This window comes from Triticum aestivum, chromosome 6D (assembly GCF_018294505.1).
Source record: "Triticum aestivum cultivar Chinese Spring chromosome 6D, IWGSC CS RefSeq v2.1, whole genome shotgun sequence".
In the NCBI taxonomy this organism is placed as follows: Eukaryota; Viridiplantae; Streptophyta; class Magnoliopsida; order Poales; family Poaceae; genus Triticum; species Triticum aestivum.
The window spans coordinates 433278731-433304288 of NC_057811.1; the positions used below are offsets into that span (position 1 = coordinate 433278731).

The 25558-nt window shown below is 42.2% G+C and overlaps 3 protein-coding genes and 1 non-coding gene across 5 annotated transcripts; 2 read left to right on the forward strand and 2 right to left on the reverse strand.

Annotated features, from left to right (window-relative positions):
- The first annotated feature begins 1265 nt into the window (after window positions 1-1265).
- Window positions 1266-4750, forward strand: LOC123145635 (putative D-cysteine desulfhydrase 1, mitochondrial). The gene is made up of 10 exons (XM_044565099.1): window positions 1266-1593; window positions 1777-1842; window positions 1947-2141; window positions 2229-2339; window positions 2721-2812; window positions 3318-3407; window positions 3545-3602; window positions 3673-3786; window positions 4055-4152; window positions 4357-4750. The coding sequence occupies exons 1-10, from the start codon at window positions 1360-1362 to the stop codon at window positions 4559-4561; spliced, it is 1263 nt and encodes a 420-aa protein (XP_044421034.1). The 5' UTR covers window positions 1266-1359; the 3' UTR covers window positions 4562-4750.
- A 274-nt stretch (window positions 4751-5024) lies between these two features.
- Window positions 5025-6288, reverse strand: LOC123145636 (universal stress protein PHOS32). The gene is made up of 4 exons (XM_044565100.1): window positions 5925-6288; window positions 5697-5806; window positions 5457-5575; window positions 5025-5356 (listed from the first exon to the last, which is right to left on the reverse strand). Exons 1-4 carry the CDS (start codon window positions 6100-6102, stop codon window positions 5266-5268), a joined length of 498 nt encoding a protein of 165 aa, XP_044421035.1. The 5' UTR covers window positions 6103-6288; the 3' UTR covers window positions 5025-5265.
- A 4101-nt stretch (window positions 6289-10389) lies between these two features.
- On the reverse strand, window positions 10390-14998 carry LOC123145637 (desmethyl-deoxy-podophyllotoxin synthase). 2 transcript variants are annotated; one of them, XM_044565102.1, is made up of 3 exons: window positions 14078-14998; window positions 12669-12747; window positions 10897-11149 (listed from the first exon to the last, which is right to left on the reverse strand). In XM_044565102.1, the coding sequence occupies exons 1-3, from the start codon at window positions 14966-14968 to the stop codon at window positions 11127-11129; spliced, it is 993 nt and encodes a 330-aa protein (XP_044421037.1). In that variant the 5' UTR covers window positions 14969-14998; the 3' UTR covers window positions 10897-11126. The 2 variants fall into 2 exon arrangements, with proteins under 2 accessions (XP_044421036.1, XP_044421037.1); XM_044565101.1 differs by lacking the exon at window positions 12669-12747 and having other exon boundaries at window positions 10390-11149.
- Window positions 14999-24754: 9756 nt separating this feature from the next.
- Window positions 24755-24949, forward strand: LOC123146473 (U2 spliceosomal RNA). Its single transcript, XR_006472738.1, has one exon. It is a non-coding gene; the product is annotated as a U2 spliceosomal RNA (small nuclear RNA).
- Window positions 24950-25558: the final 609 nt, after the last annotated feature.

Consider the following 25558-nt stretch of genomic DNA (forward strand, 5'->3'; position numbering starts at 1 on the left):
TTGCTGAAAAAACCGGTCATGGCTCGCTAGTTTCTCTGCAATGTGCCTGAACAACTCGGTGCTCATCCTAAATCGGCGCCGGAAGTACGACTCGGGGTACACGGGATTATCCGCAAAATAGTGCCTGATCAATCTGTTGTGGGCATCGATCCTATCCCTCCAAATTTTCTGTCGATCCATAACCGAACCACCGTGCTTCGTTTTTTTATTGATGTGCATAGCTAGGATCATTGCAAGATCCTTCTCTTCCATATCAAGTTCTTCTTCGGAAGAATCATATGACGAACTCATCTACAATGTTCAATTTAAACCAGGCTATAAAAACTACAAACAACATGCACCAAATTCATGTAAAAAATGTGAAGTTGAAGCAATACATACCTTGCGGGCGTTTTTGTCGAACACCCTGCGGGCGCCGAGCGGCAGTGGGCGGCCGGGCGCTGTTCGTCGGAGGACTGCCGCGCGCGAGGGGCGGTGGTGACTAGAGGGAGACGGAGGAAGCAGCGGCGGCGCGGGGATAGGCCGAGAAGCGCCGGAACGGTCGCTGAAAAAAATGGGGTGGCGCGGGCGGCAGCGGCGCCAGCGGCTGGATGGGGTAGGTGGAGTTGTGAGCGGGCGCTCGAGTGTCCAGCGCGCGGGAGCGGGCGCGGCAATAAACGACGCGCGATGGCGTTTCGGCCCGTGCGTTGAACTAGTTGTGCCGCGCGCGGTTTTGCACCTTCGCTGGAGCGCCCGGAGCGGTAGCGCGCGCAAAAAACACTAATTTTTCAGCGAGACACTTATATAGCGCGGCGGTTGGAGATTATCGTTTGCGTCGAGAATGTCGTTTTGGAGGCCGACCTCCATGGAGCCCTTTATTTTTGAAAAATTCAAATTCAAAATTTTATGTTTCAAAAAATTCAGAAAAAATTATGCGTATATGTAAGGATGTAACCCACATGTGCGTAAAAATTCATGATAAAATATCTTGAATTGCGACCTGTAAAAAAAGACAAATTCATGGCATGAGAGAATGAATAGTATCATGTGTTAAACAGCCCTAGATTTGTCTTTTTTGCACAGCCCTCATTTCAACGTATTTTACCCTGAAAATTTACACACATGTGTGTTATGCCTTCATGTATAGCTGTGTTTTTTTTTCAGAATTTTTTGAAACGTAAAAATATGAATTTTGATGAAATTTGAATTTTAAATTTGGAGGCCTCATTGGAGCTCGGTCACCAAAAGGGATTTCCAGTTTGCGTCCCCAAAAGAAAAGATTATCGTTTGCGGACTGTCAGTGGCACGTGGGCAGCGGGGCTGGTACAGCCGTCTTCCGCCGGCCCTGCACTCGAGCGTGCGCGAATCTGTCAATCCCCCATGCTCCTGAGACCGGCCCTCCCCGTCGCCGTCAGTTCCACTCTCCCACTCTTCTCCCATCTCGCCGCCGTCCGCCGTCGGTGCTCAATCGCCGCCACGGGCATGGCAGGAGTCTCCGCCGCCTCTCCCGCCGCAGCACAGATCGGCAGCTTCCTCTCCAAGAAGCCCTACGCGCCGCCGTCCTGGGCCTCGCACCTCGCCCTCGCCCCATCCCACACTTTCTCCCTCGGCCACGTAAGCTTCCCCGTCTCTACCACTGGAATACCCCTACTTGCTCTAATGACTAATTGACGCCTCCCAAGCTGCTTAGATTGATTACTCAGTGACTTTAGCCTTTTTTATTTACTACTGTAGATATCGTCTGAAAAAGTATCAATCATGTGTAATTCATAGTTTTTTTTTTCGGATTCCTAACAGTTCCCAACCCCGATTCACCAATGGAATCTGCCAAATCTGCCGGAGGGCACTGAAGTGTGGATCAAGGTGCTGCACGAACCACACTATTCTGTTCATTTTCTAGTAAGGATAGAAGATAGAATGCTTAGTGGCATTTGTGTTCTGACAAGGGAGCTTTGGTGACACTGTAGCGGGACGATCTGTCGGGTATGCAGCTGAGCGGGAACAAGGTCCGGAAGCTCGAGTTTCTGCTGTCAGATGCCGTCGCGCAGGGTGCGGACTGTGTTATCACTGTCGGTGGTATCCAGAGCAACCATTGCCGAGCGACGGCAGTGGCTGCCAAGTATCTCAATCTTGACTGCTATTTGATACTGCGTACTTCCAAGGTAACCTGTGTCCTCTTGAGGTGGAATTGATAGAATACTGTGTCGTAATGCAGTTGGTTTGACCTGATTTTGGTTGGACATTTTCAGCTTCTTGTCGATCAGGACCCTGGTTTGGTTGGCAATCTCCTTGTTGAGAGACTGTTGGGCGCGCACATTGATCTTGTCTCAAAAGAAGAGTATGGGAAAATTGGCAGTGTGGTATGCTCTTCTCCATGGTGTATCCTGTTACTGCTTTGAGCTTTTCATACCTCTGTCAGCTCATGTGTAGCCAAAGCGTTGTTTATACATGAATGTTACTCATTATCCATGCTTGATCAATTATCTTTGTTGTCAAAAGATCATCCATCAAGTAGCTCGCGCAGCAGTGTTTTTTTGTACTTACCAGTGTCATCCTTTTCTTCCATTGAGATTATTTATGTCACTGCCTGTTCGTTGGTTGCAAGTAGATAGAAGGCTTTGTAACTGCCCGTTAATATTTCTTCATTGGTTGCTTTTCCTTCTTTCTGATTCTTTTCGTTATGTTTGGAGCTTCCGCATTGGTTACGAGGTTCCTAACCACACATTGATTTGTTTTTATAGGCTTTAGCGGACTTGCTTAAAAAGAGGCTTTTGGAGGAAGGACGGAAGCCATATGTGATTCCTGTTGGTGGATCCAATTCACTTGGAACTTGGTATTATCTTATATTTGATGCAAACTGTTAAACTACAATACCATTTTTCTTATTTTCCGTGTTTATAGCATAATTTGATATTTTTTCTACTATCAATGGCTTGGTATCTCTCTCAGTCCGTTGCGAACATAGTTATCGCTATGTTGAAATTGACATTAGTGTCACAATTTTATATGTTTGGGAATTGTCTAGACACTGAAACTGACGGATCTCATTTAAGCAAGAAGGTCTGGGTAACATAGCAATACATCATATTGTAGCTAACCACTGGAGCGTAGGATACTATGAATGGTGACTTACTGTGTTCAATTTGCAAACATAGGCTAAGGAAAATGTAGTGTACTATATCCAGAATGTGTAAAAGGGAACAGTTAAGATTATAAGATTATGTGCTTCTAAAGAGATGGGTTGGAGTTCAAATAGGTCTCATAAATTTATGCAAATGATATTCACTTCAGAATGTCGATCCTATGTTTGTAACATACGTTGCGTCTTCCTTTTATAGGGGATATATTGAAGCAGTAAGAGAGCTTGAGCAGCAAATTCATTTATCTGGTGATGTTCAGTTTGATGACATTGTTGTTGCCTGCGGCAGGTATTTCATCAGCACCTGTTATTCTGTCCTTTTCTATGGAGATAGTTGTGTGTGTGCACTCACTGTTGTGTCATGCCTGGATCCCAAAAGTTGTGGCATTGACACTTCACGGCTTGATCATATTGAGCTTTTTGCAGTGGCGGAACTATTGCTGGTCTTGCTTTAGGATCAAAATTGAGTAGCTTAAAGGCAAAAGTATGAACTTTCTTTGGTTATTTTCTTACCCTGTCGAAGTTTAAATACTAATTATCCACTTGTAGGATAGGTCCATGCATTCTCTGTTTGCGATGACCCTGAATACTTCTACGATTATGTTCAAGGCCTGATTGATGGACTACAATCTGGCTTGGACTCACATGATATAGTCAGCATTCAAAATGTGAGTGTATTTTATCTTTCAGCATTACTCCAAAAATTACATGCAGTGTGTTGTTCCATGCACCACATCCTCTTATTATGACCTTGTTTATGTGCATATGACATAGTTTTTTCAGCATCTTGTTTGTTCATTTCTTATTTTCTTTAGAGTGCTTGTTTGTTCATTTGATAGTTCACCTCTGAGGGAATTCTACTACAGAGTACACTCTATGCAAGTTGGTCGAATTTGTGAATATTTTGCTTGCTCAACTGCAACTTCTGCTTGACAGGCTAAGGGCTTAGGTTATGCCATGAACACAGCTGAGGAGCTTAAGTTTGTTAAAGATATAGCTACAGCAACAGGCATTGTGCTTGATCCAGTCTACAGGTGCAATACTTTCCTTCTGTGTGGGATGTGACATCTGATTCGATATCATCTATGCTAGTTCTTTTGTTATAAATAAGAAATAAGAAATGTTTTTCTCTGTCAAGTTAAGCCAACATTATCAATCCTTCCAACAAATTCAAATTCATGAATAGATCTAACATTTATGTTGCTTAATGAGGATATATGTGCTTTCTTTTTCTTCAGTGGGAAGGGAGCATATGCAATGCTGAAAGACATGGCTGATAATCCATCCAAGTGGAAAGGGCGAAAAGTCCTCTTTGTCCACACAGGTGGCCTTCTTGGGTTGTATGACAAGGTTGATCAGATGTCATCTTTGGCTGGGAGCTGGCGAAGAATGGATCTTGAAGAATCAGTCCCACGCAAAGATGGCACTGGTAAGATGTTCTGATTGATATGCTCCAGAAACCGCTCCATTATGGGCTGGAGTTTCAGAAATGTCATTCATCTTAAGGGTATATGCTCTTACATTTGTAAAAGAAAATTCAGAATAGACAGCTAGCATGGAATGTTGATATACAAGAATAAAGTGCATCGTTCTGCCATTTGAAAATAAAGCTATCTGTATTGCTTATTTAAATACCTTCTGTTTCTTTTATGTCTTATGTAATCTTGTGTTTAGTTAGAAAAATTCAAACTTGGATATTCCAGGAGACCTAGTTAGCAGTAGCTGTTTATGCCCATTCATTCTGATGCTATACATCAACTGCCATGTATAAGGCCCCAGCTTCCGCTGGGTTTCAGTGAGAAGCAACCAAAAGAATTTGGTTCATAAAAGAAACCTTCCACTTTTAGATGCTCTTCAGAAACTCGAGTAACAATTCAACTTCAGCGGGCCTGCCTAGTCATGCACATAAACGAAAATGCACCACTGAACAAGTCTGTAGGCATTTTTTTTCAAATAGTATGTAAGAAACAACAGAAATGTAGTATAACCAAGAGATAACAGAGGAGAACACACTGAGATTGCACTACAAGGATAGCAAAGGTTCCGAAAAGGCAAAATATCACTATTGTCTTAAATAGCACCATTTGCCCGTACGCCGACGGACCAATGAACACGCAAACTAGGCCATCATTCTAGAAGCGACATCTTCAAGCAAGTGATCCATTGGGTCCACGCACCACTGTGACGGGGCAGGTTGCATTGTTGACGACATAATTGCTGACGCTTCCAAGGAGTGCCCTGCATCAAGGTCCGAGGAGATGTAGAAATATGAGAAAACTCTGATTAGCCATGAACTAGATTCTCATAGTTTACTCGACAAAAGTTTCAGATGTTCTACCTTTTTAAGGGCCCTAATCCCCTGCAACCAAGCACAACAGAGTCGACCTTGAGATCATCTACTGCCTCACAAAGTTTCTCCCTTGCATCACCCCAGTATATTTTTGCTAGTATTTCCACCTGATCCAACCAACATGGAATCGATCTCTAATTAGCAGCCCATTTTCATTGCCTGAACTGGCCTTGTGAATTCAACATAGATAATTGTATGGATGATTCAGCAGTTGATGCAGGCTATTACCTGCTTGGACTTGGACTCAGCCTGCAGGATCTCCAGCACCTCCTTGTCGGGATTGACCCCGTACCGCGCCTGCACGTTCATCTCCATGAACTCCAGCAGGGGGATCAGAGCTTCAGTTGCAGGTAAAACCACAAACGACGGTGTCAGTTGCAATCTTTGCAAAACAGAAAAGAGTTGAGTGCGCTACACAACAGAACAGAACAGAGGATTCAGTGTCTTGAGACATACGTGAACCGGTGCTCTTCCAGAGCCCCTTGTGGCTGGCGTCTGCTCCCTTGGGTAGGACGTGGATGAGGATGATCCTGTCGCCGGCCTTCACCAGGTTCTCGACCACCCACCTCATCGCCGCCTTGCTGGACGGCGAGTAGTCCATCGCGAGGCCGATGGTGCGCTTCCCGGCCGCCATGTCCGCGAGAGTTTCTGGACGAAGGTGTCGAAGGAAGCTGTGGAACCAAAGAGCAGATGTTGAGAGGTGTAGTAGTAATGCTTGGTGCTATTTCTGGGTTAAGGAGGATTGTGCCCCAAGCAGCGGTATTTAAGGTGGTTGGATTGGATGGAGTACAGCAAAATAGCCTCTGGTGATCGCGAAGTTGCAGACTAGGTTGGCTTTTGGTTTTATTCCCCTTTTTTGGCAGAAAGAGGGGAGGGTGGTGGCTTTATTCCTTGGAGCAAAACTGTTGCTCTGATGGATTCTTTCCTTTTCCATGGCCGCTGGGTCCTTGCCAGATGGGCAAAGCTATGATGGTAGATCGAGGTCCAGAAGGCTCTCCGGCCATCTGGAAAGCTCGGGAAGGGAACGGAACCGCTTCGTCTTCAAGTTTAGTAAAACTCCGGCTGGAAATCAATAATGTTTCCAACTGTAGATTTCGGCTGTTTTAAATGTGGCGTACAGGGGGTGAGAGTTCCCCGGTTCGACTAACAGAGGTTTTGGAAGTTTTCGGGGCGTGGTTTGGAAATCTATGTGCTCTTTTGCAAAAACTGGGGGTGTCCCGGCGGGGCATCGTGTTCTTTGGTTTTGTTATTTTGTTATTTTTATTTACTCTACTAGATATAGACTAGTTAGTAACCAATTACCCATGCATCGCTACGGGATATAAATATTCTAGTACGTTGGTCTGTGATTTATTTGTCCATATTAATATGATTATATTTGTCCATATTAATATGATTATATAAATAAATGCTTATCAAATCCTGTTCATATTAATGTGATTGTATAGATAAATGTTTATCAAAATCCGTCCATGGTTTACCCATCTAAATAAATTTTAGGGTTTTATTTGGTATAATTGCTTATTTGGTAAAAACTTATTGGCCTGTGATTTACTTGTTCATATTAATGTGATTTTTTTGTGAGGCATATTAATGTGATTGTGTATATAAATATTTATAAAATCATGCCCATGATTTACTTGCTTAAATAAGAGTCACTTATGGGCTTATCAAAGAAAAATAAATTTTATTTGGCAACTCAATAAAAGATGGGATAATTAAGACTGTTTTCAAGGAAAAGTGGTGAAACAATTAGAGATATTGGGGATAAAAATCAAAACGGAGAGAGGAGAGAGGAACGCATGTAAGGTTGGATGAAGCACTTCTGACATTAAAGAATACATACTCCTGTTTTTTTTGATGTAATACTCCTGTTCTTTTATTAAGCAGTGGAGGTAGAGACAGAGTATAGATATAGAGATACATAGATAGAGATATAAAGATACATAGATAGAGAGCTGTAGAGATAGAGGATATGCTAGATAGCTTATTTATTTATTTATTTATTTTGCGAAAAGACTAGACTAGATAGATGGTGGTGCGTATAGGGGGAACCGGGGAAAGCTCACTGCTAGCTTGTTTTACCCTTTTGAAGGGCGTATATGCTTCGGTCAAGTGGAAAGGGCAATAGCCAATGGACGAAGAAAGTGAAACAAAACCCGCTTGCAAAGGTACAAAGAAAGTGAAACAAAACCCGCTTGCAAAGGTCAATGTGTGTGATTGGGGTTGATGATGCTTGTGCTGATAACTCCATGTACAATATCCACCCAGATGAAGAATCTTTGTGAATCAATGGTTGGATGGTTAGATGAACAATGGTATCCTCAGCCCACCGGGGTAAGTCTCGGTGCTTGCATTTATTCTTGAATTTATTTCAGGATTTTCGGCGATGCGAATTCAGTGAGATGTTCCCCTCGACTGCGAGACGTCTTTGATGACTTCGTAGGGTGTGTGTGTATTCATAGGGATGAGTGTATGCGCGTATATATGAGCACCTGTGTATGTCCGTGTTCAAACAAAGAGATGAAGAACCTTGTATCTAGGATAGGATTTTTGAATTCATGATTATGAATTCCATAAGGCACCCCGCAATTTTTTTTTACATAAGGCGATAGGAATTAAGATGGCGCATCACTCCTTTACTCAAAAGAAAGAAGGCGCATTACCCATCGAGCAAAAGCAACATGGCCCGCATGGTTAGGGGGGCGTGTAAAAAGGTACTTTCGGCATTGGGGCTGCTATATCCTTGTTCAGCTTGCAGGCCTTGGGGTATCAAAAAAAAAAAAAAGAAAACTCCCCCTCGGGTGCGACTATGTCTCGCTCAGCGAGTAAGATGGCTACCATGTATGCGGGCGGTCGCGCTGACGTCATGCTAACTTTGTTTTTTCTTTTAAATTCTATTTTAAATGGATGTATTTAAAAAAACTTAAGTTTACTTAAAAGTCTAGAAACTATGATTTTGAAAAATGTTAACACAGTATAAAATTTTTCGTGCAATATAGTTGATAGCTTTAAAAAAAATGTCCGAGACAATGAAAAATGTATATGAGTTTCAAAAAAAATGTATGTGGACTTTTTGAAAAATGTGTATACGATGTAAAAAAGTATTTTGCGTAGTATAAAAAATGTTTCGTACCACTTAAAAAATGGAAGTGACATTTTAAATAAATGTAACCATATTTCAACAAAATTCCTGTGACATTTCAAAAATGTTTATGCCATGTAAGAAAATGTTCATGTAGTTTCAGAAAAACGTTTATTTGAAAAAAAAATGTTGACCATGCATTCAATAAAGTGTTAAAAACATGTAATAAAAAATACATCATGTATTTGAAAAATGTTCAGCATGTATCAAAAAAATGTTTTACTTGTACAGTAACACTTGTACTCCCGTGCTTTTATTTTGTTTTCATTTCTTTCCTTATGTGTGTGTGTCTATATATATATATATATATATATATATATATATATATATATATATATATATATATATATATATATATATATATATATAAATTTTAAAACACTTTTGAACCATTCAAAAATATTCATACCATTTAAAAAATGCTAATCATGTATTTGAAAATGTTTAACCTGTATAAAAATTGTTAGGTGTATACAAAAAATGTACAATGTGTAAGAGAAAATGTTGATCATGTATTTGGAAATGTTAAACATGTATAAGAAAATGTTTCATATGTTTACAAAAATGTACAACATGAATAAAACAGATGGACATCAAAACGTATATGTGAAAAATATGTTAATCAATTAGTTGAAAAATGTTAATCATGTATAAGAATTTTTTTTCTTATCTATAAGAAAAACTTCTAATTTGAATGAAAAAGTATACATCAAATCATATATCTGAAAAAATTAATCATGTATTTAAAAATGTTAAACATGTATAAGAAGAATATTTATTATGTATAAAAAAAGTACAAACTATATGAAAAAAGTAGACATCAAAACATATATCTGAAAAAAGAGAATTATTTATTTGGAAATTGTAAACAAGTATAAAAAGTTCCTACTATATACAAAAAATGTACATTAGGTATGGAAAAAAGTAGACCCCAACACATATATTTTAATAAAATGATAATCATCTATTTTAAAAATGAGAAAGCTGTATAAAAAATGTTCATGTTGTATACAAAAAATGTACAGCATGTATGAAAAAGGTAAAAAACTAGAGAAAAGCAAGGAAAACCAAAGAGAAAAAGAAGAGCGAAAAAGAGAATACGAAAAACTGATGCAAAACAGTGAAATATATTGAAAAAATAAAAGCAAAGGAAAACATGAAAGAAACTAATAAAACCGAGTAAAAAGGAAAAATACCCGAAGAAACCGATACAAAACACTGAAATAGTGTGAAAACCAAAAGAGCTAATAAAAAAACAAAGAAATCTAGAGATAAAAAATGAAAAAAAGCCTGAGAAAACGATGCAAAACAATGAAGCGAGCATTTAAATTCAACATTTAAAAAACACATTATTTTTCGCTTGTAACTATATTTACTGTGGGGGATTGAGAAGTGCAGTTACTTGGCGGTAACCGAATTTACCAACCAGTGACCAAAATCTTGGGTGAACTTCCATACAAAAAGTGGATTTCCCGACAAAAAATGAACCTCTCAACTAAGAAGTGAACAAGAGAAGTGTTCACCTCTTTTTTTTGCTAAAGGTTATAAATGTGTATTTGGTGGGGTTTTGTCCATTATATTGATGCAAACATTGGGAGATCAATAAACGATGTCCTTAAAAAAATCCCCTATGGTAGATGTGTTAGGGAGTACACAAAAACAAATATTTTGACCATTATTGACGATAACCTTTGTCATAGATAATATCTACAATTATTCCACGAGTAAGACATTATGAAAGATATTTTGCCAAAAAAACTAAAAGGTGGGTAGGTGTTTATTGTGAAAGACTACATGTTATTTTTCTTAAATGTGTACATTGAACTGTACTTTATAGAAATACAGATTATGATTACATAAGGTACATATATGTGAGCTGCTTACATTAAAGAGGATGTGGTTCGACAAATGTTATTCATCTATAGAGGGGGACACGACGAATGGGACGCAAAAATAGCTCGGCCTTCCTTCGAACAGTTGCTCCAAACACCTCTCTCATGTCTATTTTCTTTGGGTCAACTCTGGGAGGTAGCTCCCAGTCAAAATGGTAAAGAAGGCTAGCCAACGCAATCTCAATGTTTGCATACGCAAAATTGATCCCAGGGCAAACCCTCCGCCCAATACCGAAAGGAGTGAACTCGAAGTCTGCACCTCTAAAGTCAGCAACACCCACGCCTTCGAACCTCTCTGGCATGAACTTCTCTGGCTCATCCCAATACTTTGGGTCCCTAGAGATTGCCCATATGTTGGTTAGCAGAATCACTCCCTGTGGTACATCGTATCCTTGAATCTTATAGTCTTGCAGGCACAATCTAGGGAAGAACGGAGCAGGAGGATGCAGTCGCAAGGTCTCTTTAATAATTACCCTCAGGTATTGCATGCCTTTTAGGGAAGCCTCTTGTACCGTGTCCTGTCCGGTGAGTACACAGTCAATCTCAGATTGCACCCTTAGCATCACACTTGGGTTCGCCATCAGTTCAACCATCACCCATTGCAAAGTAGTAGTTGAGGTGTCAAGTGCTGCACCGAAAACATCCTGCGAAAATGATATAGTCACACAAGTTGCATAAGGTTCTAGTCATAATCAGTTTTATTGGTCCTATTTCCCCTTTTCCTTTAGTAGATAACTAAATATTAAGTGCGGTTTGACTAGTCAAATTCATGCTTTGACTGTGAATCTCACATACAATATTTAGTCAATGGTTAAAAAGTAAAATATTATTGTACTACGAATTAATGAAAGAAAGAATTTAGATACTCAAAATACGCCTTATATTTTGGAGCGAAGGCAGTTTTGTTATTAGGGTTCCGCTTCGGTAAATCTCCTTTAAAAAAAATTAAAAGGGTAACCTCGTGTTTTACTATTTTCTTTTTTTGAAGCTCGTCTCTCCGCGGGAAAAATAGAGGGTCCTGATAAGTTCCACACGTGTGGCACGAATCAATTCTGTCTACACGTGTGGGCTGAAGGAAGTAGGGCCAAATGTCCTTCTAGTCACTCATTGTGAAACATCAGCCTTTTTATTTCTTTCACACAAGCATGCAAGCAGGGACAAAAAAAGATGATGTCAGCGGAACCTTTTGAGTTTTTCAAACTTTAAAATGTTTTATCTCTTAAATAAAAAATCCGATTGAAAATTCGTTTTCACCATTAAATCTGTCGTGACAAGGACTTCAAAGCTAAATCTCATATCAATATGTTTCGATGATATTTTTTGGCGATCAAAAGTTGCCATGTCTATTGCACATAAATTGCCATGGTATTTACACTGAAGTTGACATGATATGTTTTAAATATTTTTTCTTCTATGTTTAAAGTAAATTTTGACATATTATAGAAAAAGGAATTAAGAAACTAAACTTGCCATGGAGAATTACTAAAATTTGTCATGATCCATGAAATAATTTTGACATGGTTCATAATTAAAAAGAAATCCATCGTCAATTAATTTAAAAATGCATAGTCAATGACTCAAGTTTGGCATGAACCAGAAACTAAAATTGCAATGGTGAATTACTTAAGTTTACCATGATACATGCACTAAAATTTGCCATGATTCATACAAAAAATAATTTCCATGGTCAAAATACTAGAATTGGCATGGTCAAAATACTAAAATTGCCATGATGAATTACAAAAAATTGCCACGATCCAAGAATCAAATTTGTCGTGGTCAATTACTAAAAATTGCCATGGTCAATTAATAAAATCTGCCGTGAAAAGTAGTTGAAATACAATGGTAGCCTTAAATCTAGAAGAAAAAATCGACGAAACATATCATGACAACTTTAGTGTAAACATTATGGCAACTTTAGTATAACATCATTGCAACTTTTGGCCAAAAAAAGTCGTCGAAACATATCAATATGAGATCTAGTTTTGAAGATCTCTTGGAGACGGATTTAACGATGAAAACGGATTTTTTTATTTAAGAGATAAAACATTTTTAAGTCAAAAAACAAAAAGATTCGCCAATGTCATGTGTTTGAGGTGGCAAAATGGAAGGTAATAAGGGCGTTTGGACCATGTTGCTTCATGCCACACGTGTGACAATTACCATTTGGGAAAAAAAATATACTGCTCGTTCGTCTTCCACCACCATCTTCATGAACACAACCAGCATAGTCCACCACCATCTGCGAAAATGATATAGTTACACAAGTTGCATAAGGACTTTGCCGCAGTAGGCGAAGATGGTGGTGGGCAGGGACGGCGGTCCCCACCATGACTTTTTTGCTGCATTTTTTTGCTAGAACATTTTTTTTGATTTTTCTGCATATTGAGAGGATGATGATGCCGCCACCGCCATGATTTTTTAATATTTATGTTTTGTTGGAACCACTTTTGATTTTTGTTGCAGTAGGCGACGATGGCATTAGAGGCGGCGACGACTGGGCGCTATGTTTTTGTTGCATTGGTTTTTAGCTGGAATCATCAATTGTTTTTGCTACAACCAGCCGAAGAAGAGCTGGAGCTGTTACGGAGGCACTGCGCCTGGGCACGACGGTGTCGACGGCGAGAAGGTGTCCATCAGAACTACAAGCAAGCAAGGGCGATGTAGACGCATCTGGATGCGAAGGCAGAGGCGGGAGGACGCACGGGGAGGTAGAGGCAAAGGCAGATGTGGGAGGACGCACGGGGAGGCCAAGCCGTATGCTGGGGTAAAGTCAATCCCGTGCGGGAAGGGGGGGGGGGACGGGGACGCCAGATTCAACGGCTGTAATAGCTGAAGTAGGGTTGCGCGGCGACTGACCCAAATTTGGGCCAGTCGACCGGCGCCTAGTATCCGCCTTAATGAATTCATTAGAATTTTAACTAGACCGTCATACTCTATCATGCGAAGGGGTATCTTTTAATCTCCATCACTGATTAATACCGAATAGTGACTTTGTGGAAGAAGCAACATCTTTCAAAGTGCTAGACAATTACTTCCTCCATTCGACCAAAACGTTGAGGTGTATTAATTTTTGAAGTCAAATGCACTTATGTTTGACTAATTTTTAGAAAAACAAATATCAGTATGTACAATACTAAATATGTATGATCACTAGATTCATCATGGAAAGTATTTTCATATTTTTATATTGTAGATATTGATATTTATTTTATAATCTTGGTCAAATATACTTCTTACGTTTTTATTTACTCCACATATTATCTTTGGTCAAAATCAAACTTTATAAACTTTGACAAAAATTATAGACGAAAATATTAACATATAGAATAACAAATCAATACCATTGGATTCATTATTGAATATACTTTCACATCATATAGATTTGTTATTGTAAATGTTCATAATTATTTTTAAACTTGGTCAAACAATATGAAGTTTGACTTCAGTCAAATCTAATATGCAGAGTAAATAAAAATCGGAGGGAGTACAATCTCACTTTTATGAAAATTGATGCACCTTGTGTTAGAGAGTAATTGAAAGGTTCGAGTTTCAAGACCATGAGAGCTTACTATGAGCAGTGCCCTTATGACTCCGTCGGTTAGGGCAACTCGCATATTGCCTTCTTTCTGGATCCTCAGCAACACATCGACCATGTCCTGTTCGTCATCTCCATCTCTGGCTGCCCTCCTCTCCTCGTGACTCCTTAGTATGTTGTCCATGAGCCGAAACATCTCTTGACGGTGCCGCTCCGCCTTGCCACCATTGCGCGGCAGGAGCCGAACTAGCCGCGACGAAGGGAAGAGGTCCCGGAGGTCGAACAGCGACGACAAGTCCACTCCTTGCTTAACGTTCTTCATGAACGCCACTCTGTCCGGTAGCCTGTCCCCGAAGATGGCGCGCACAGCCGAGTCTGTCATGAACTCGTCGAGCCGCTTGTCGATGTTCACTAGCCGGCCGTCGGACATCGCCTGAAGCGACGAGACGAGGCGAGCCGCCTCCTCCTCGCGGATCCGCCAGAACGCCTCGACGCGCCGCGCGCTGAGCAGCTCCGTCATGAGGATCCGGCGAAGGAAGCGCCAGTGGTCGCCGTATGGCGCGAAGATGATCCCCTGGCCATGCCTCGAGAGGTCGTCGATGCCCGGGCTGCTGAGCCGCTCCGAGAAGTTGGCCTCGTTGCCCTTGTATATCTCCCTTACCGCCTCGGCGGAGGAGACGACGATGGCCACGCGCTCGCACACCCGGAGCTGCATGAGCGGGCCGCGGCGGAGGGAGAGGTCGCGCATGGTGCGGTGCGGGAGCCCGCGCAGCAGGTGGTGCAGGCTGCCGATGATCGGAAGCTGCCACGGGCCCGGAGGCAGCCTCGGGCGAGTCTTCTTGGCGCGTAGGACGACATGGAGGAGGAGAGCCAAGAACAAGCATGAGCCGAACTGATAGTAGTATGGCAGCGTGAAGTGCTCCATGTGCGGAAGGGCGAGAGCGAGTGAGAGAGGCGCGCATGTACTGCATACTAGTAGACGGAACAAGGGCTGTATATATGGTCCTCGCACCATGCATGATGCGATTGTGGTGGTTAGAAACGAAATAAATATAGCAACAAACCAAATTAAAGGCATTATTCCTCTTGTTTTAGCTGTACCAATTAATATTCAGAGTTTGGAAATGATGTTCTCCAGCTCTGCTCTCAGCTTTCTTTGGGACTTAATTACTTCCTACCATCAGCACAACCTCTACCCGCCCCTGGCTTGACGTTGAGGGAGAGTGACTAATCAAGCGTGATAACCAAAGCACAAGGATCGTCGTAAAGTTTATGTTTACTCGTCATCTCTCACTAGCTAGTCACTACACAGATTGCTTGCTGGGACAATAAGTTACTCTAGTTGTTAGGTTTAGGTTACCGGGTCACTGAAACCATTTCTATTCTGATGATTTTGGGTAGAATCATAATTCTGACATGCTAGATCACAACGTATTATATATACTAGCAAAATCCCCCGCGGTGATATGCTTCGCGTCCATGGGGCACATGATGCATCGACACGTAATACTAACGAGTGCTGGTGAGAGGAGTAATGCTACACTTGCGTAGAGGCAGTTACGTTCTTTAGAGCATCTACAGCCGGGCGCCCCAAACCGGCCTCAAACATCCGGGCCGCCTTCCCGGTCACTGACCGGTCACGATTTTTGAACTAGATGGACGCCTCAAACGGGCCTCAAACGCCCGGGCTGGCAGGCATTCTTCATATCCAGCCTAAATATGGGGCAGATATGGGGTGGCCCGAGCAGGCCCGGGTGCGTCCGCCTGACAAGGCCGACCCACCACCGACCCCACAGACGTCCCACAAAAAATCCCATCCGGCTCATCGCTCTGAAACCCTAGCTCACTCACTCTCCTCTCTCGCTCCGTCCTCTCCTCTCCCCGCACCGATTCCGATCGAATCCGGCGCAATGTCGAGCTCCGGCAACCACTCCGACTCCGAGTTGGATCCGGACTATGAGATTGCCCTCCGCATCGCCTTGGAGCGGTCCAAGGTGGAGACCGGGGGCAGCTCCGGATCCGCAGTCTCACCGTAGCCGCAGCTTCCCCGCCGGCTCAGCTCGGACACCGGCGCTGGCTCCTCCTGGCCCGGGCGCAGCTCGCACAAGCGGCCTGCGCAATCAGCGCACCTCCCCTAGGCCGTCCCCTGCCCCCGCCAGCTGCTGCTCCCCCACGGGGGCAGTGGTGGGTGCTTGTGCCCGCCCTGCCGGCCGGGGTGTGCAAGCTGGAATCAGAGGCGCGCGCCGCCCGCTGCGAGCGGCAGCGGGAAAGGGAGAGGAGGGAGGCGGAGCAGTCCGTGCGCCGCAACCGCGGGATGCAGGCGGAGCGCAACAAGGACGCGCGGCTCCTCGAATGGGTCTACCACCGGTCGCTTACGACCGCGGAGATGGAGGCGCGGTGGCTCCGCCGGAAGAACGCCAAGGAGCTCCGAATTGCCATTGAGGAGTCCGAGCACAAGGCGGTGGAGCCAGCGGCAGAGGCGGCTTGGCTCACGAAGCTCAAGCGGCAGTAGGGCGGGGAGGTCTAGCGGCTAAAAGGGCTCATCATCCTCTCCGACTCCGACGGCGACTCCGACGACTCGGACGATCCGCCACCAGCTGCCGACGCCTACAACTGCACCGGCGACCGGAAGGGCAAAGGGCCGGCGAGGAAGTGGTGAATCTCCACCGTCTCCATTTTCAGTTTCTAGGTTTTAGTAATGTAGTTTAAATTTGACCGTCGTTTATATGAACTATGTGAACTTTGGTGAACTTTTGGACATCCGGCGGTGATCTTCTGGTGACCGGAATGTGCATTTCCCTGTTTGATTCCATGTCTGTGTGATGATCTATGTTCTTTTTATCTACGTTCCATGCTAGTATGGATATGAGGGACCGGATATGAGACAAACAGATGTGGACAACATGATTTGAGGGTTGCCCGGTCAGTACCCGCGGACGTGGACGTGCCCGGGCGCGTCGGCGGCCATTTGAGGGGCCGGATTTGTAAAGTCCGGCTATAGATGCTCTTACGTACCAAGCAACGTGGATGACCAGGATTGGCGGGGGGGGGGGGGGGGGGGTGGTCATAACTTTACGTGGATGTAGTATTATCAGAGGATGGGATTAGAAAATATCATCTGGCGAGGTAGAATAAACCCATGTGTTAAATTTCCAAGATTGCGTTTTCTTACTTTTAGTCTTTTAGTGCTAATGCATCTGTAGCTACTGTGATAGAAAACAATATATATGTATGGGGTGTAGTGAAATGTACTACTTGTCGTAGAGATATGTCGTATAGAAGAGTTTTTTTTTTGAATCGACAAGAGCTCTGCTATTCATATAGAAGAAGAGAGTTTTTTATATTATTAGAGAAAACCAGACAAGAATGGGATAAAAAGGATAGGAAGGATAGAAAGTCCCCCACCGGCTGCTAGAGCGAGGCAACCAAGACACATGCAACCCCAAACTTGTCGTCACACCAAATGAACCCAAAGGGGTACGACACCACCACACTGCTGAACCCCACTGGTGGTGAAGGGAGAGAGAAACCAGACCACTATGGGGGGAGTAGGTAAGGACACCCCAACATTGAAGGTGAAGATAGCGTGCCACAAGAACACCGCGTGTTCAAACCACCCAGCACCAAGGCGGCCGACACAACACGGGGCCGCCACCCAGGCATCCGCCAAGCTGGTGTGCCATGCAAAACCAACCCTCACCACCTTCTGGGGCCGTCGCCTCGACATCCACCACCCGCAAGCAAGCCAGAGTGCCGCATGATCGACCTAGGCAATCACAGCCCCAACTACTCAGAAATTTGTTAGAGAAAGAAATTTGCTAGTTGTGAGTGTGTGATTGCAGTTTTCTGGAGTTCCTGCAAAGTTGGAAGTGCAACTGCATTCTATCATGTGTATCCCAAGATGGCAACGGGGACGAATTCCGTCGGGTTTTGCTTGCCCATCCCCATCCCCGGGAGAGAAACCCAATCCCGTCCCCGCCCGTGAAACCACACGTGGGGATAGGTTTTTGCCCATCCCCGTCCCCGCCGGATTTTTCGGACCCACGGGGAACCCATCTCCGCGAGCGATCATAAAAAACAATTACCACATTTGAAAGGCGGCACCAGGAGGTAAGCAGATGGGTGCGTGATTTTGAGATTTTTGGGGTTGTGCCCGCGGTTTAGATGAGGGAGTGTGGTAAGCTTGCAGCCGCAAGTGATTTTTTGGGTGCACAGAAGCGGGATAATGGGCTTTTGGCCAACCCTGGTCTATTCTAGGGACCACATGTCATATGTTTCACGGGTTTGGCGGGTTTCGGGTGCGGGTAGTGTTGGAACTGGCTTGCACCTGCGAAACCTGGCAGGTTTTGAATGTTACCCATGAGCAGCCCTGCGGCGATAGAAACATGCCCATCCCCGCCCCCTAATATGGTAAAATCCTGCGGGGACACGGTTTCGAGGCCTCATTGCCATCTCGACATGTATCTGATGATCAAAATAAAATAATATTTCCATGCTTTCACTGGATTTCATACTGGTTTTGTGTGGGTAGAAACTGACAAACAAGTGTTGTAAGATGTGACAATACAAAAAAAAAATCCAGTTTTGCTAAAGCACATCTAGATGTGCCATAAGTATTGCACATCTAAGTTCTATGTCATTGATCTTACATTGAGGTTCGTGTGGATATTTTCATTTTCTTTTTTCTTTTCCTCTCTTATGCTTGATTTACTCACTTAGATGTGCAATAACTAGAGCACATCTAGATGTGCCCTAGACACATCTAAAAAAATCATACTGGGTGTGTTTGTGCGTGCACAGTGTAGGATGTCAGCCACGTAGAGATTTTTTTATATGTTTCTACCTGAGAGGAAGCCTGTCTGGTCGGCATGAACTAGTAGCGGCATTGAGAGGTTTTAGACATATGGTCAGGAGCTTCGCTAGCCCTTTATGGGGCAATTTTGAAGCGAGACGGGTCAAAAGGCACCGGGTGTTGTGGCATCTTAGTTTTTTCGGATTACAATGATAATCGCCCTGTTAAGGTAGGAAATGCCTGCACGATTGTGGTAGAATTCGAGAAAAAATCTTGCAAATTCTCTTTTAACAAGGGCCAAAAGTTTCTAAGAAAACCAAGCCCAAAGCCAGTTGGCGGGGCTCGCATTCACGTATATGGAGAGGAAGGCATCAAATATTTCCTTGTCCAGGGAAGGGTCATCTAGAGATCTTAGCTGTGGAATTTGTGATTGGTATAGGTTTTGCAGAGATAAGTCCCACGAAGGGGTGAAAGAGGGCCCTAGTAAGTTTGAGTAGAAATTGGTTAGGATTGAAATTTTCGCATCATGTGAGAAAAAATCTACTCCGTCTACTATAAGGCAGTGATTTCATTGCGTCACAGTCGGGCTGTGGCAAAGGCATGAAAGTAGCAAGATTTTTCGTCTCCCTCTAGTGTAGTTCGCACCTTGCCACGCTGCACCCAGTAGTCTGCCTTCTCTCTAATTATACGATGAAGGATTTTGATGACAACTTGCCGGAGACGTTCTCATGGGCAGAGAGAAATCAATCTTCATCTAGAAGACCAGGCACATTGCTGACAGCCTTGTAATTATTTTCTTGTGTATTGAAAGCTTACGGGAGACGTATAGAGAGCATACACGTTGAAGATAGCCTTGCAAAGACAAGGGAAAGTGCATGATTTGAGCATTGACGGGCTGAGGCCCATGCAGTATGATAAGATACACTTCGGATACCTGATAATTTACACAGAAACACCGTTGTAATTTTTCACCCAAATTTTTTTTGTTGAAAACATAACCCTGGAAAAAATAGTTTTTCAAAACATACCATGGTAACTTATGTGAAAATTAGCATGGTAATACACAAACCATATATATACCCGATAGCTTACGTACGAACACATCGTAAGTTTCACCAAGGACGTTTTTTTTTGAAAAACATACCCCGGTAACTTATGTGAAAATAGTACGGTAATATGTGAACCACATACCCGATTACTTATGTACAAACACCGCGATAACTTTGGCCGAGGAGGGGGAAAATTGTTTAAAAACATAGCCCCCGGTTATTTATGTGAACAATCGCACGATAATATACGAACCACATACCCGGTAACTTACATACAAACATCACGGTAACTTTGACCAAAGAGAATAAACGCTTGTTGAAAAAAATACCCCCGGTAACTTATGTGAAAATGTAATTTATGTAGCTCACACATGGTAACTTTTGACACGAAAAAAAAATCGTTGAAACATACTAACATGGGATCTCGTTGGAAGATCTCGTCGCGACTAATCTTTTACATGAAAACGATTTTTGCATCGGATCAATGGCTTGAGCTACAAAACATTTGAATTTTCAAAATAAGGAGACTTTAGGATGACATCAACTTTTTTGTCCTCTAGTGCATACATGCATTTGCATTGATGCCTCCGATAAATTATGTGGAAATAGCACGGTAAGTTGCATACCATCTGTGTGGTAAATTATTTGGCCGAGGCATGGCAACTTTTTGACCCCAAAAAAAGTCTTCGGAACATACTAACATGGGATCTAGTTTTGAAGATCTCGTCGCGACGAATCTTTTATGTGAAAATGGTTTTTGCATTGGACCGATGGTTTGAGCTACAAAACATTTTGAATTTTTGAAATAACGTGAATCTAGGATGAGATCAAGTTTTTTGTCCTCTAGTGTATGCACGCAATTCGAGAAAAAATGTCCGCGAAAGAGTGATTCATCCTAATACAATAAATTAAAATGAAGGAATAGTGTGTGTGTTTGTTTTAGCAATGTGGCACACTTGTGCCAAATATCACGGTCCTATTATTAAATGAAGTCTCCAACAAGTAAGTAGTGCGGTACAAAATCTCGATAAGAGTTAAAAAAGATAAACAAGTCCACAACCAGTAAAAATCAGACTAAATGCCTATACACGCATCCTAGTGTTTGACCGCCATCCAACTGGTTGTAGGTATCCCGTGCTACTATCTTCCAACGGGTGCACCAATAAGTCATATGCTCTTTGATTTCCGCACGACTGAGTAATAACTACACCGTACATACCATTAGTACAACCACTATTGGCATCTTGCCTGACTTTGAGTGCCATCAGTACAACCACTATTGGCATCTTGCCTAACTTTGAGTGAGAGCGACTAAGTGTGATAACCAAAGCATAAGAATAGTTTCCGGCCACTCTTCATCTATCTCTCTACACGGGTGCTTGCTAGGACAATAAAGTTTGTTCCGTATCATCATTAAATCCAGTTGTTAGGTTTAGGTTCCCGGATCAGTGAAACTATTTTGATTCTGATTTTAGTTAACTACTACGAATCTTTCATTCTCAGGTGTATTGCTTAGGGGAATTCAGAGTAGCTACAGTTTGAATTACAACCGGGCACACACATGTGTGCGGGAATGGAAGAAAGCAGAATGGGAGGCAATGAGAGCCAAGATGGGAGTAGGTAGTGTCTTATTATTGGTGAAATATATTGCCCATCTCTCTTCATCAGTTCGGATTTTTGGATGAGTTGGCTTGAGCATGAATTCAATATGTTATCAAGGTTAGGAGGTCTTGAATTCAAGACCCTGCCAACACAGTATTAAAAAAAGATTATATGGCCTACATAAATCATACGTCCAAGGACTAAATAAGCCTAGACGCGAGGGGAGGTGTTGAAATATATCAATTCGGACTTTTGGATGAATTGACTAAAGCATGAATTTGATAATTATGCGCAAAATTGTGAAATGCGAAACATAGGATGGATTAAGGAAGATTCAGGCAATCCAATCATGTAAGCCACTTGTCCAATCCGAGCCCAGACTAGGAATGGGCCAAGGTATCTGATTGGCAATTTGTGGCAACCTCGAAGAGGCAGTGAACTTTAAACATACATCTAGTTCTTCATGTACATTTGATCCCCCGCCTCGAAGTTGCGCTTAGTACGACCCTTATCAGCCTGATGTTTCATAAGCATCTGTGCTCGCAAAAGACGCTGCTTGATCAGAGTAGTCATATCTACATGTTCAGACAACCAAGTATTCAGGCCTGCTACTGTTGTGGCAACATGAGATTCAATCCCCCAATGCTGAGGCATGTGTCCATATAATACCAGGAATGGAGATTTCCCGAAAAAAGTAGACCCCAACACACACACACACACACACACACACACACACACACACACACACACACACACACACACACACACACACACACACACACACACACACACACACACACACACATATTAATCATCTATTTTAAAAATGATAAAGCTGTATTTAAAAAATGTTCCTGCTGTATACAAAAAATATACAATGTGTATAAAAAGATAAAAAACCCATAGAAAATCAAAAAAGCAAGGAAAACAAAAGAGAAAAAGAAGAGCCAAAAAGAAAATATGAAAAACCATGCAAAACAGTGAAATATATTGAAAAATAATAAAAGAAAAGAAAAAACATGAAAGAAACTAATATAACCAAACAAAAGGAAAAAAAGACCTGAGGAAACCGATACAAAACAGTGAAACGGTGTGAAAACCAAAAGAGCTGATAAAAAAAACAAAGAAAACCAAAGATAAAAAATGTATGAAAAATCCCAAGAAAACGATGCAAAACAGTGAACACATTCAATAATTGGTGCTATAGTACTCGGCCGGGCCAGTACCAGAGTGACCGAAAAATGTTTCAGGTGAAAGAAACATATGTCTCGCTATAAGCGTGATATAGCTCTCTCGCTTGCTCACCGCAAAGTTTGTTTAGCGGTGATATATTTCGTCGTGATTAATGGTTATCCATTGTAAAGGTTACATCATCTTCTTTGGTGGCGATAAATGGGGCATTGCTTGCACTTGATTTGTCTCAACCATAGAGTGTTGTGGGTTTTTCCTCACCCCGCGCATGAGGATGGTAGGTTGACTGTTTTTTTGTAGATTTATTTTTTAAAGTATTCACATCTTGAACCATGCGTCTGAATCACGAGGTTTTCATCTTTGAGTCTCTCGTGTCATTATCTTGAAAACTAGATCCCATCTTAATAGGTATAGGGAAAAAAATTCTGGGAAAATTTGTGCTCTCAACTAGTAGTAACTTGTGCTTCAGTGTGAACTAAACTGTGCTCTCACCTAGCATAACTTGTGCTCCAGTGGACGAGAAGTAAAACTGTGCTCCCAAGTAAATTAGATTGTACCCCTATCGGGTGAAGCATAATTGTGCTCCCAACGTAAACTGAACTATGCTCCCAATGCAAACTAAATAGTGCTTCGCGAGAAAGCACAACTGTGCTCCGCTAGTCAAACACACGTGTGCTTCCATGGGTGTGAAGCACTACTGTGCTTCATGGGGAAGTACTCCTGTGTTCCACGCAGCTGCACAACACACCGACGCTTCTAACAGAAAAAAACACTCAAAATCTTAAAAAAGGAAATAAAAAATAAAAAACAAAAACAAAAAACCATAAAAATAAGACAAAACCCTCCAAAAATGCCCTGTGGGGGAGGCGACCAACGAGTGACAGATTGTGTGATTAGGCGCACCACGTGGCGGTACTAGAGCACTCCTGTGTCGTGGAAACTTCCCGCTGGAACACCCAGCCAAGGGGTAACCCAATTAGTACTCTCCTACGTCCGCACCCGAGCGCGCCGCCGAGCGCTCGTACATGGGTTGAAAATGACCATTTATTAGTCGCTGCCTTCGCTCGCCGAACAAGAGCACACCTGTTTTTTTTCCAGTTTTTTGAGTTTGGCCGGTTTAATTCTAATTTTAGAAAGTTACAAAATAAGTAGAAAAATGCTCATGAATTCGATAATGTTCATAATTATAGAAATATGATCATGAATTAAAAAATGTTCACAAATTCTAAAAATAATTAACTAGAAAAATGTTCTCAAATTCTAAAAATGTTCATGAATTAAAAATGTTACAAATGCAAAAAATATATATATGAAGACTTTTCATTAATTTTAAAAAATGTTGATGAATTGAGAAAATGTTCAAGAATTCAAAAACTGTTCGTAAATTCAAAAACAATAATGAATTTGAAAACATGTTCATGAATTTAAATTGTTCATGAATTCACAAAATATTCAATAAGTTGAAAACTATTTGTGAATTCAAAAAATGTTCACAAATTCCAAAAATGTGCATGATTTCATAAACTTTTTTCGAATTTGAAAAGTATTCATGACTTAACAAAAAGTGCAACAATTAAAATATCTGTGAATTTGAGAAAGTTTGAGAATTTGAGAAAAATATGATTGATTTTGCGAATTTATAAGAGTTCATGAAATTTGTTTTTTTCACTATTTCAGAAAATGTTCATGAATTAAAAAAATTTCATGGATTCAGCAAAATTGTTCGCATATTCAATTTTTTCTGTATTAAAAAAATGAAAAGGGAAACATAAAAACAAATAGGAAAAGAAAGAAACTAGAAAATGCAAAATACAGAAAAAAACCAAACTTATGGAAAAGAAAAACCTTCTGAAATATTCCTAAGGCCGGACAGAAGGTTTAAAAAGCTTGTTAAAAGCAGTCTTTAGTTGCTGGCCTAGCGTATACTAGCATCTTAAATGTTTCAGCCCAACTTAGTGCTGTAGTGAGCAATCACCTATTGTATTACTCGGAGGAGCGATGCATAGTCTTTGCGAGGCGGAGAGCTGAGAGGCGATAGGCGAGGTATAATAGGAGAGGCAGCCCAGTGTCGTAACTCATGCCTTCTCGGCCTTTGGACTAAGTTCAAATGTAATATATGTTTTTACTAGTTTATTAATATATGGTACATGGGTTATGTGCCCACAATGACATGAAATTTACTTTTTGTGGGAGGGTTCATCGGAGTGGCTTGCCATTCGGTTTCTCACTGTCACCCAGACGTTGCACTACTGTTCGGACTTGGCACCTCCCAACCAATACACAGTCTTAAATTTTTTATCTCTTAATTATATTTTGCATGTTAATTCTTTTTTGTTTAGAACTTTTTTATCTTTAACAATTCTGTTATCCCATCTCTGGCAGCACTGTTTACTTGTTTGACCCCACCATCCGTGGACCACAGACTGAGCTGTCGGCGCCAGCCACCCATGGCTGGCGGGCACTATCTCCCATCTCCTCCTCGCCCCATCCCGCCCGAGCCCCGACCTTCCCTCTAAACCCTGCCACGGACTCCGATGCCGGCGTCGATCACACCGTACACTGGTAGAGTTAAACCTCGGACTCGTTCCCGCCGGCAACACTGTGCCCAGCCGCGACTGTCTCCCGCTCGCTCTCAGCTCGGTCTGACGTCGCAACCCCAACTCGGCCTCGGAGCTCCTCGGCGCACCTGCAAAATCAAGTCACGCCTGTGCCTTTTTAGGCGACTTGCAAATAGCTATTGCGGCTAAGAATTGTATTTTTTCCTCGAATAGGCAAGGAGCGTATCATTTCATTTATAGGTAGAAAGCAAAAGGTAAGGACTTTGATACATGACTCGTACACCATGAGGCAAGAGTGCATCTACCGATGAACAGAAGAGAGG

Bases quoted from the DNA above. Each gene is read 5' to 3' on its own strand.
- LOC123145637 (XM_044565101.1), bottom strand. From the start codon at position 14,968: ATGGAGCACTTCACGCTGCCATACTACTATCAGTTCGGCTCATGCTTG. The intron at 11,150-14,077 runs GTAAGCTCTCAT...TCATTTTCGCAG, and splicing joins TCATAAGGGCACTGCTCATA to GATGTTTTCGGTGCAGCACT.
- LOC123145635 (XM_044565099.1), top strand. From the start codon at position 1,360: ATGCTCCTGAGACCGGCCCTCCCCGTCGCCGTCAGTTCCACTCTCCCA. The intron at 2,340-2,720 runs GTATGCTCTTCT...TTGTTTTTATAG, and splicing joins ATGGGAAAATTGGCAGTGTG to GCTTTAGCGGACTTGCTTAA. The intron at 3,408-3,544 runs GTATTTCATCAG...AGCTTTTTGCAG, and splicing joins ATTGTTGTTGCCTGCGGCAG to TGGCGGAACTATTGCTGGTC.
- LOC123145636 (XM_044565100.1), bottom strand. From the start codon at position 6,102: ATGGCGGCCGGGAAGCGCACCATCGGCCTCGCGATGGACTACTCGCCG. The intron at 5,576-5,696 runs GTAATAGCCTGC...TGGTTGGATCAG, and splicing joins CTGAGTCCAAGTCCAAGCAG to GTGGAAATACTAGCAAAAAT. The intron at 5,357-5,456 runs GTAGAACATCTG...ACCTTGATGCAG, and splicing joins GGATTAGGGCCCTTAAAAAG to GGCACTCCTTGGAAGCGTCA.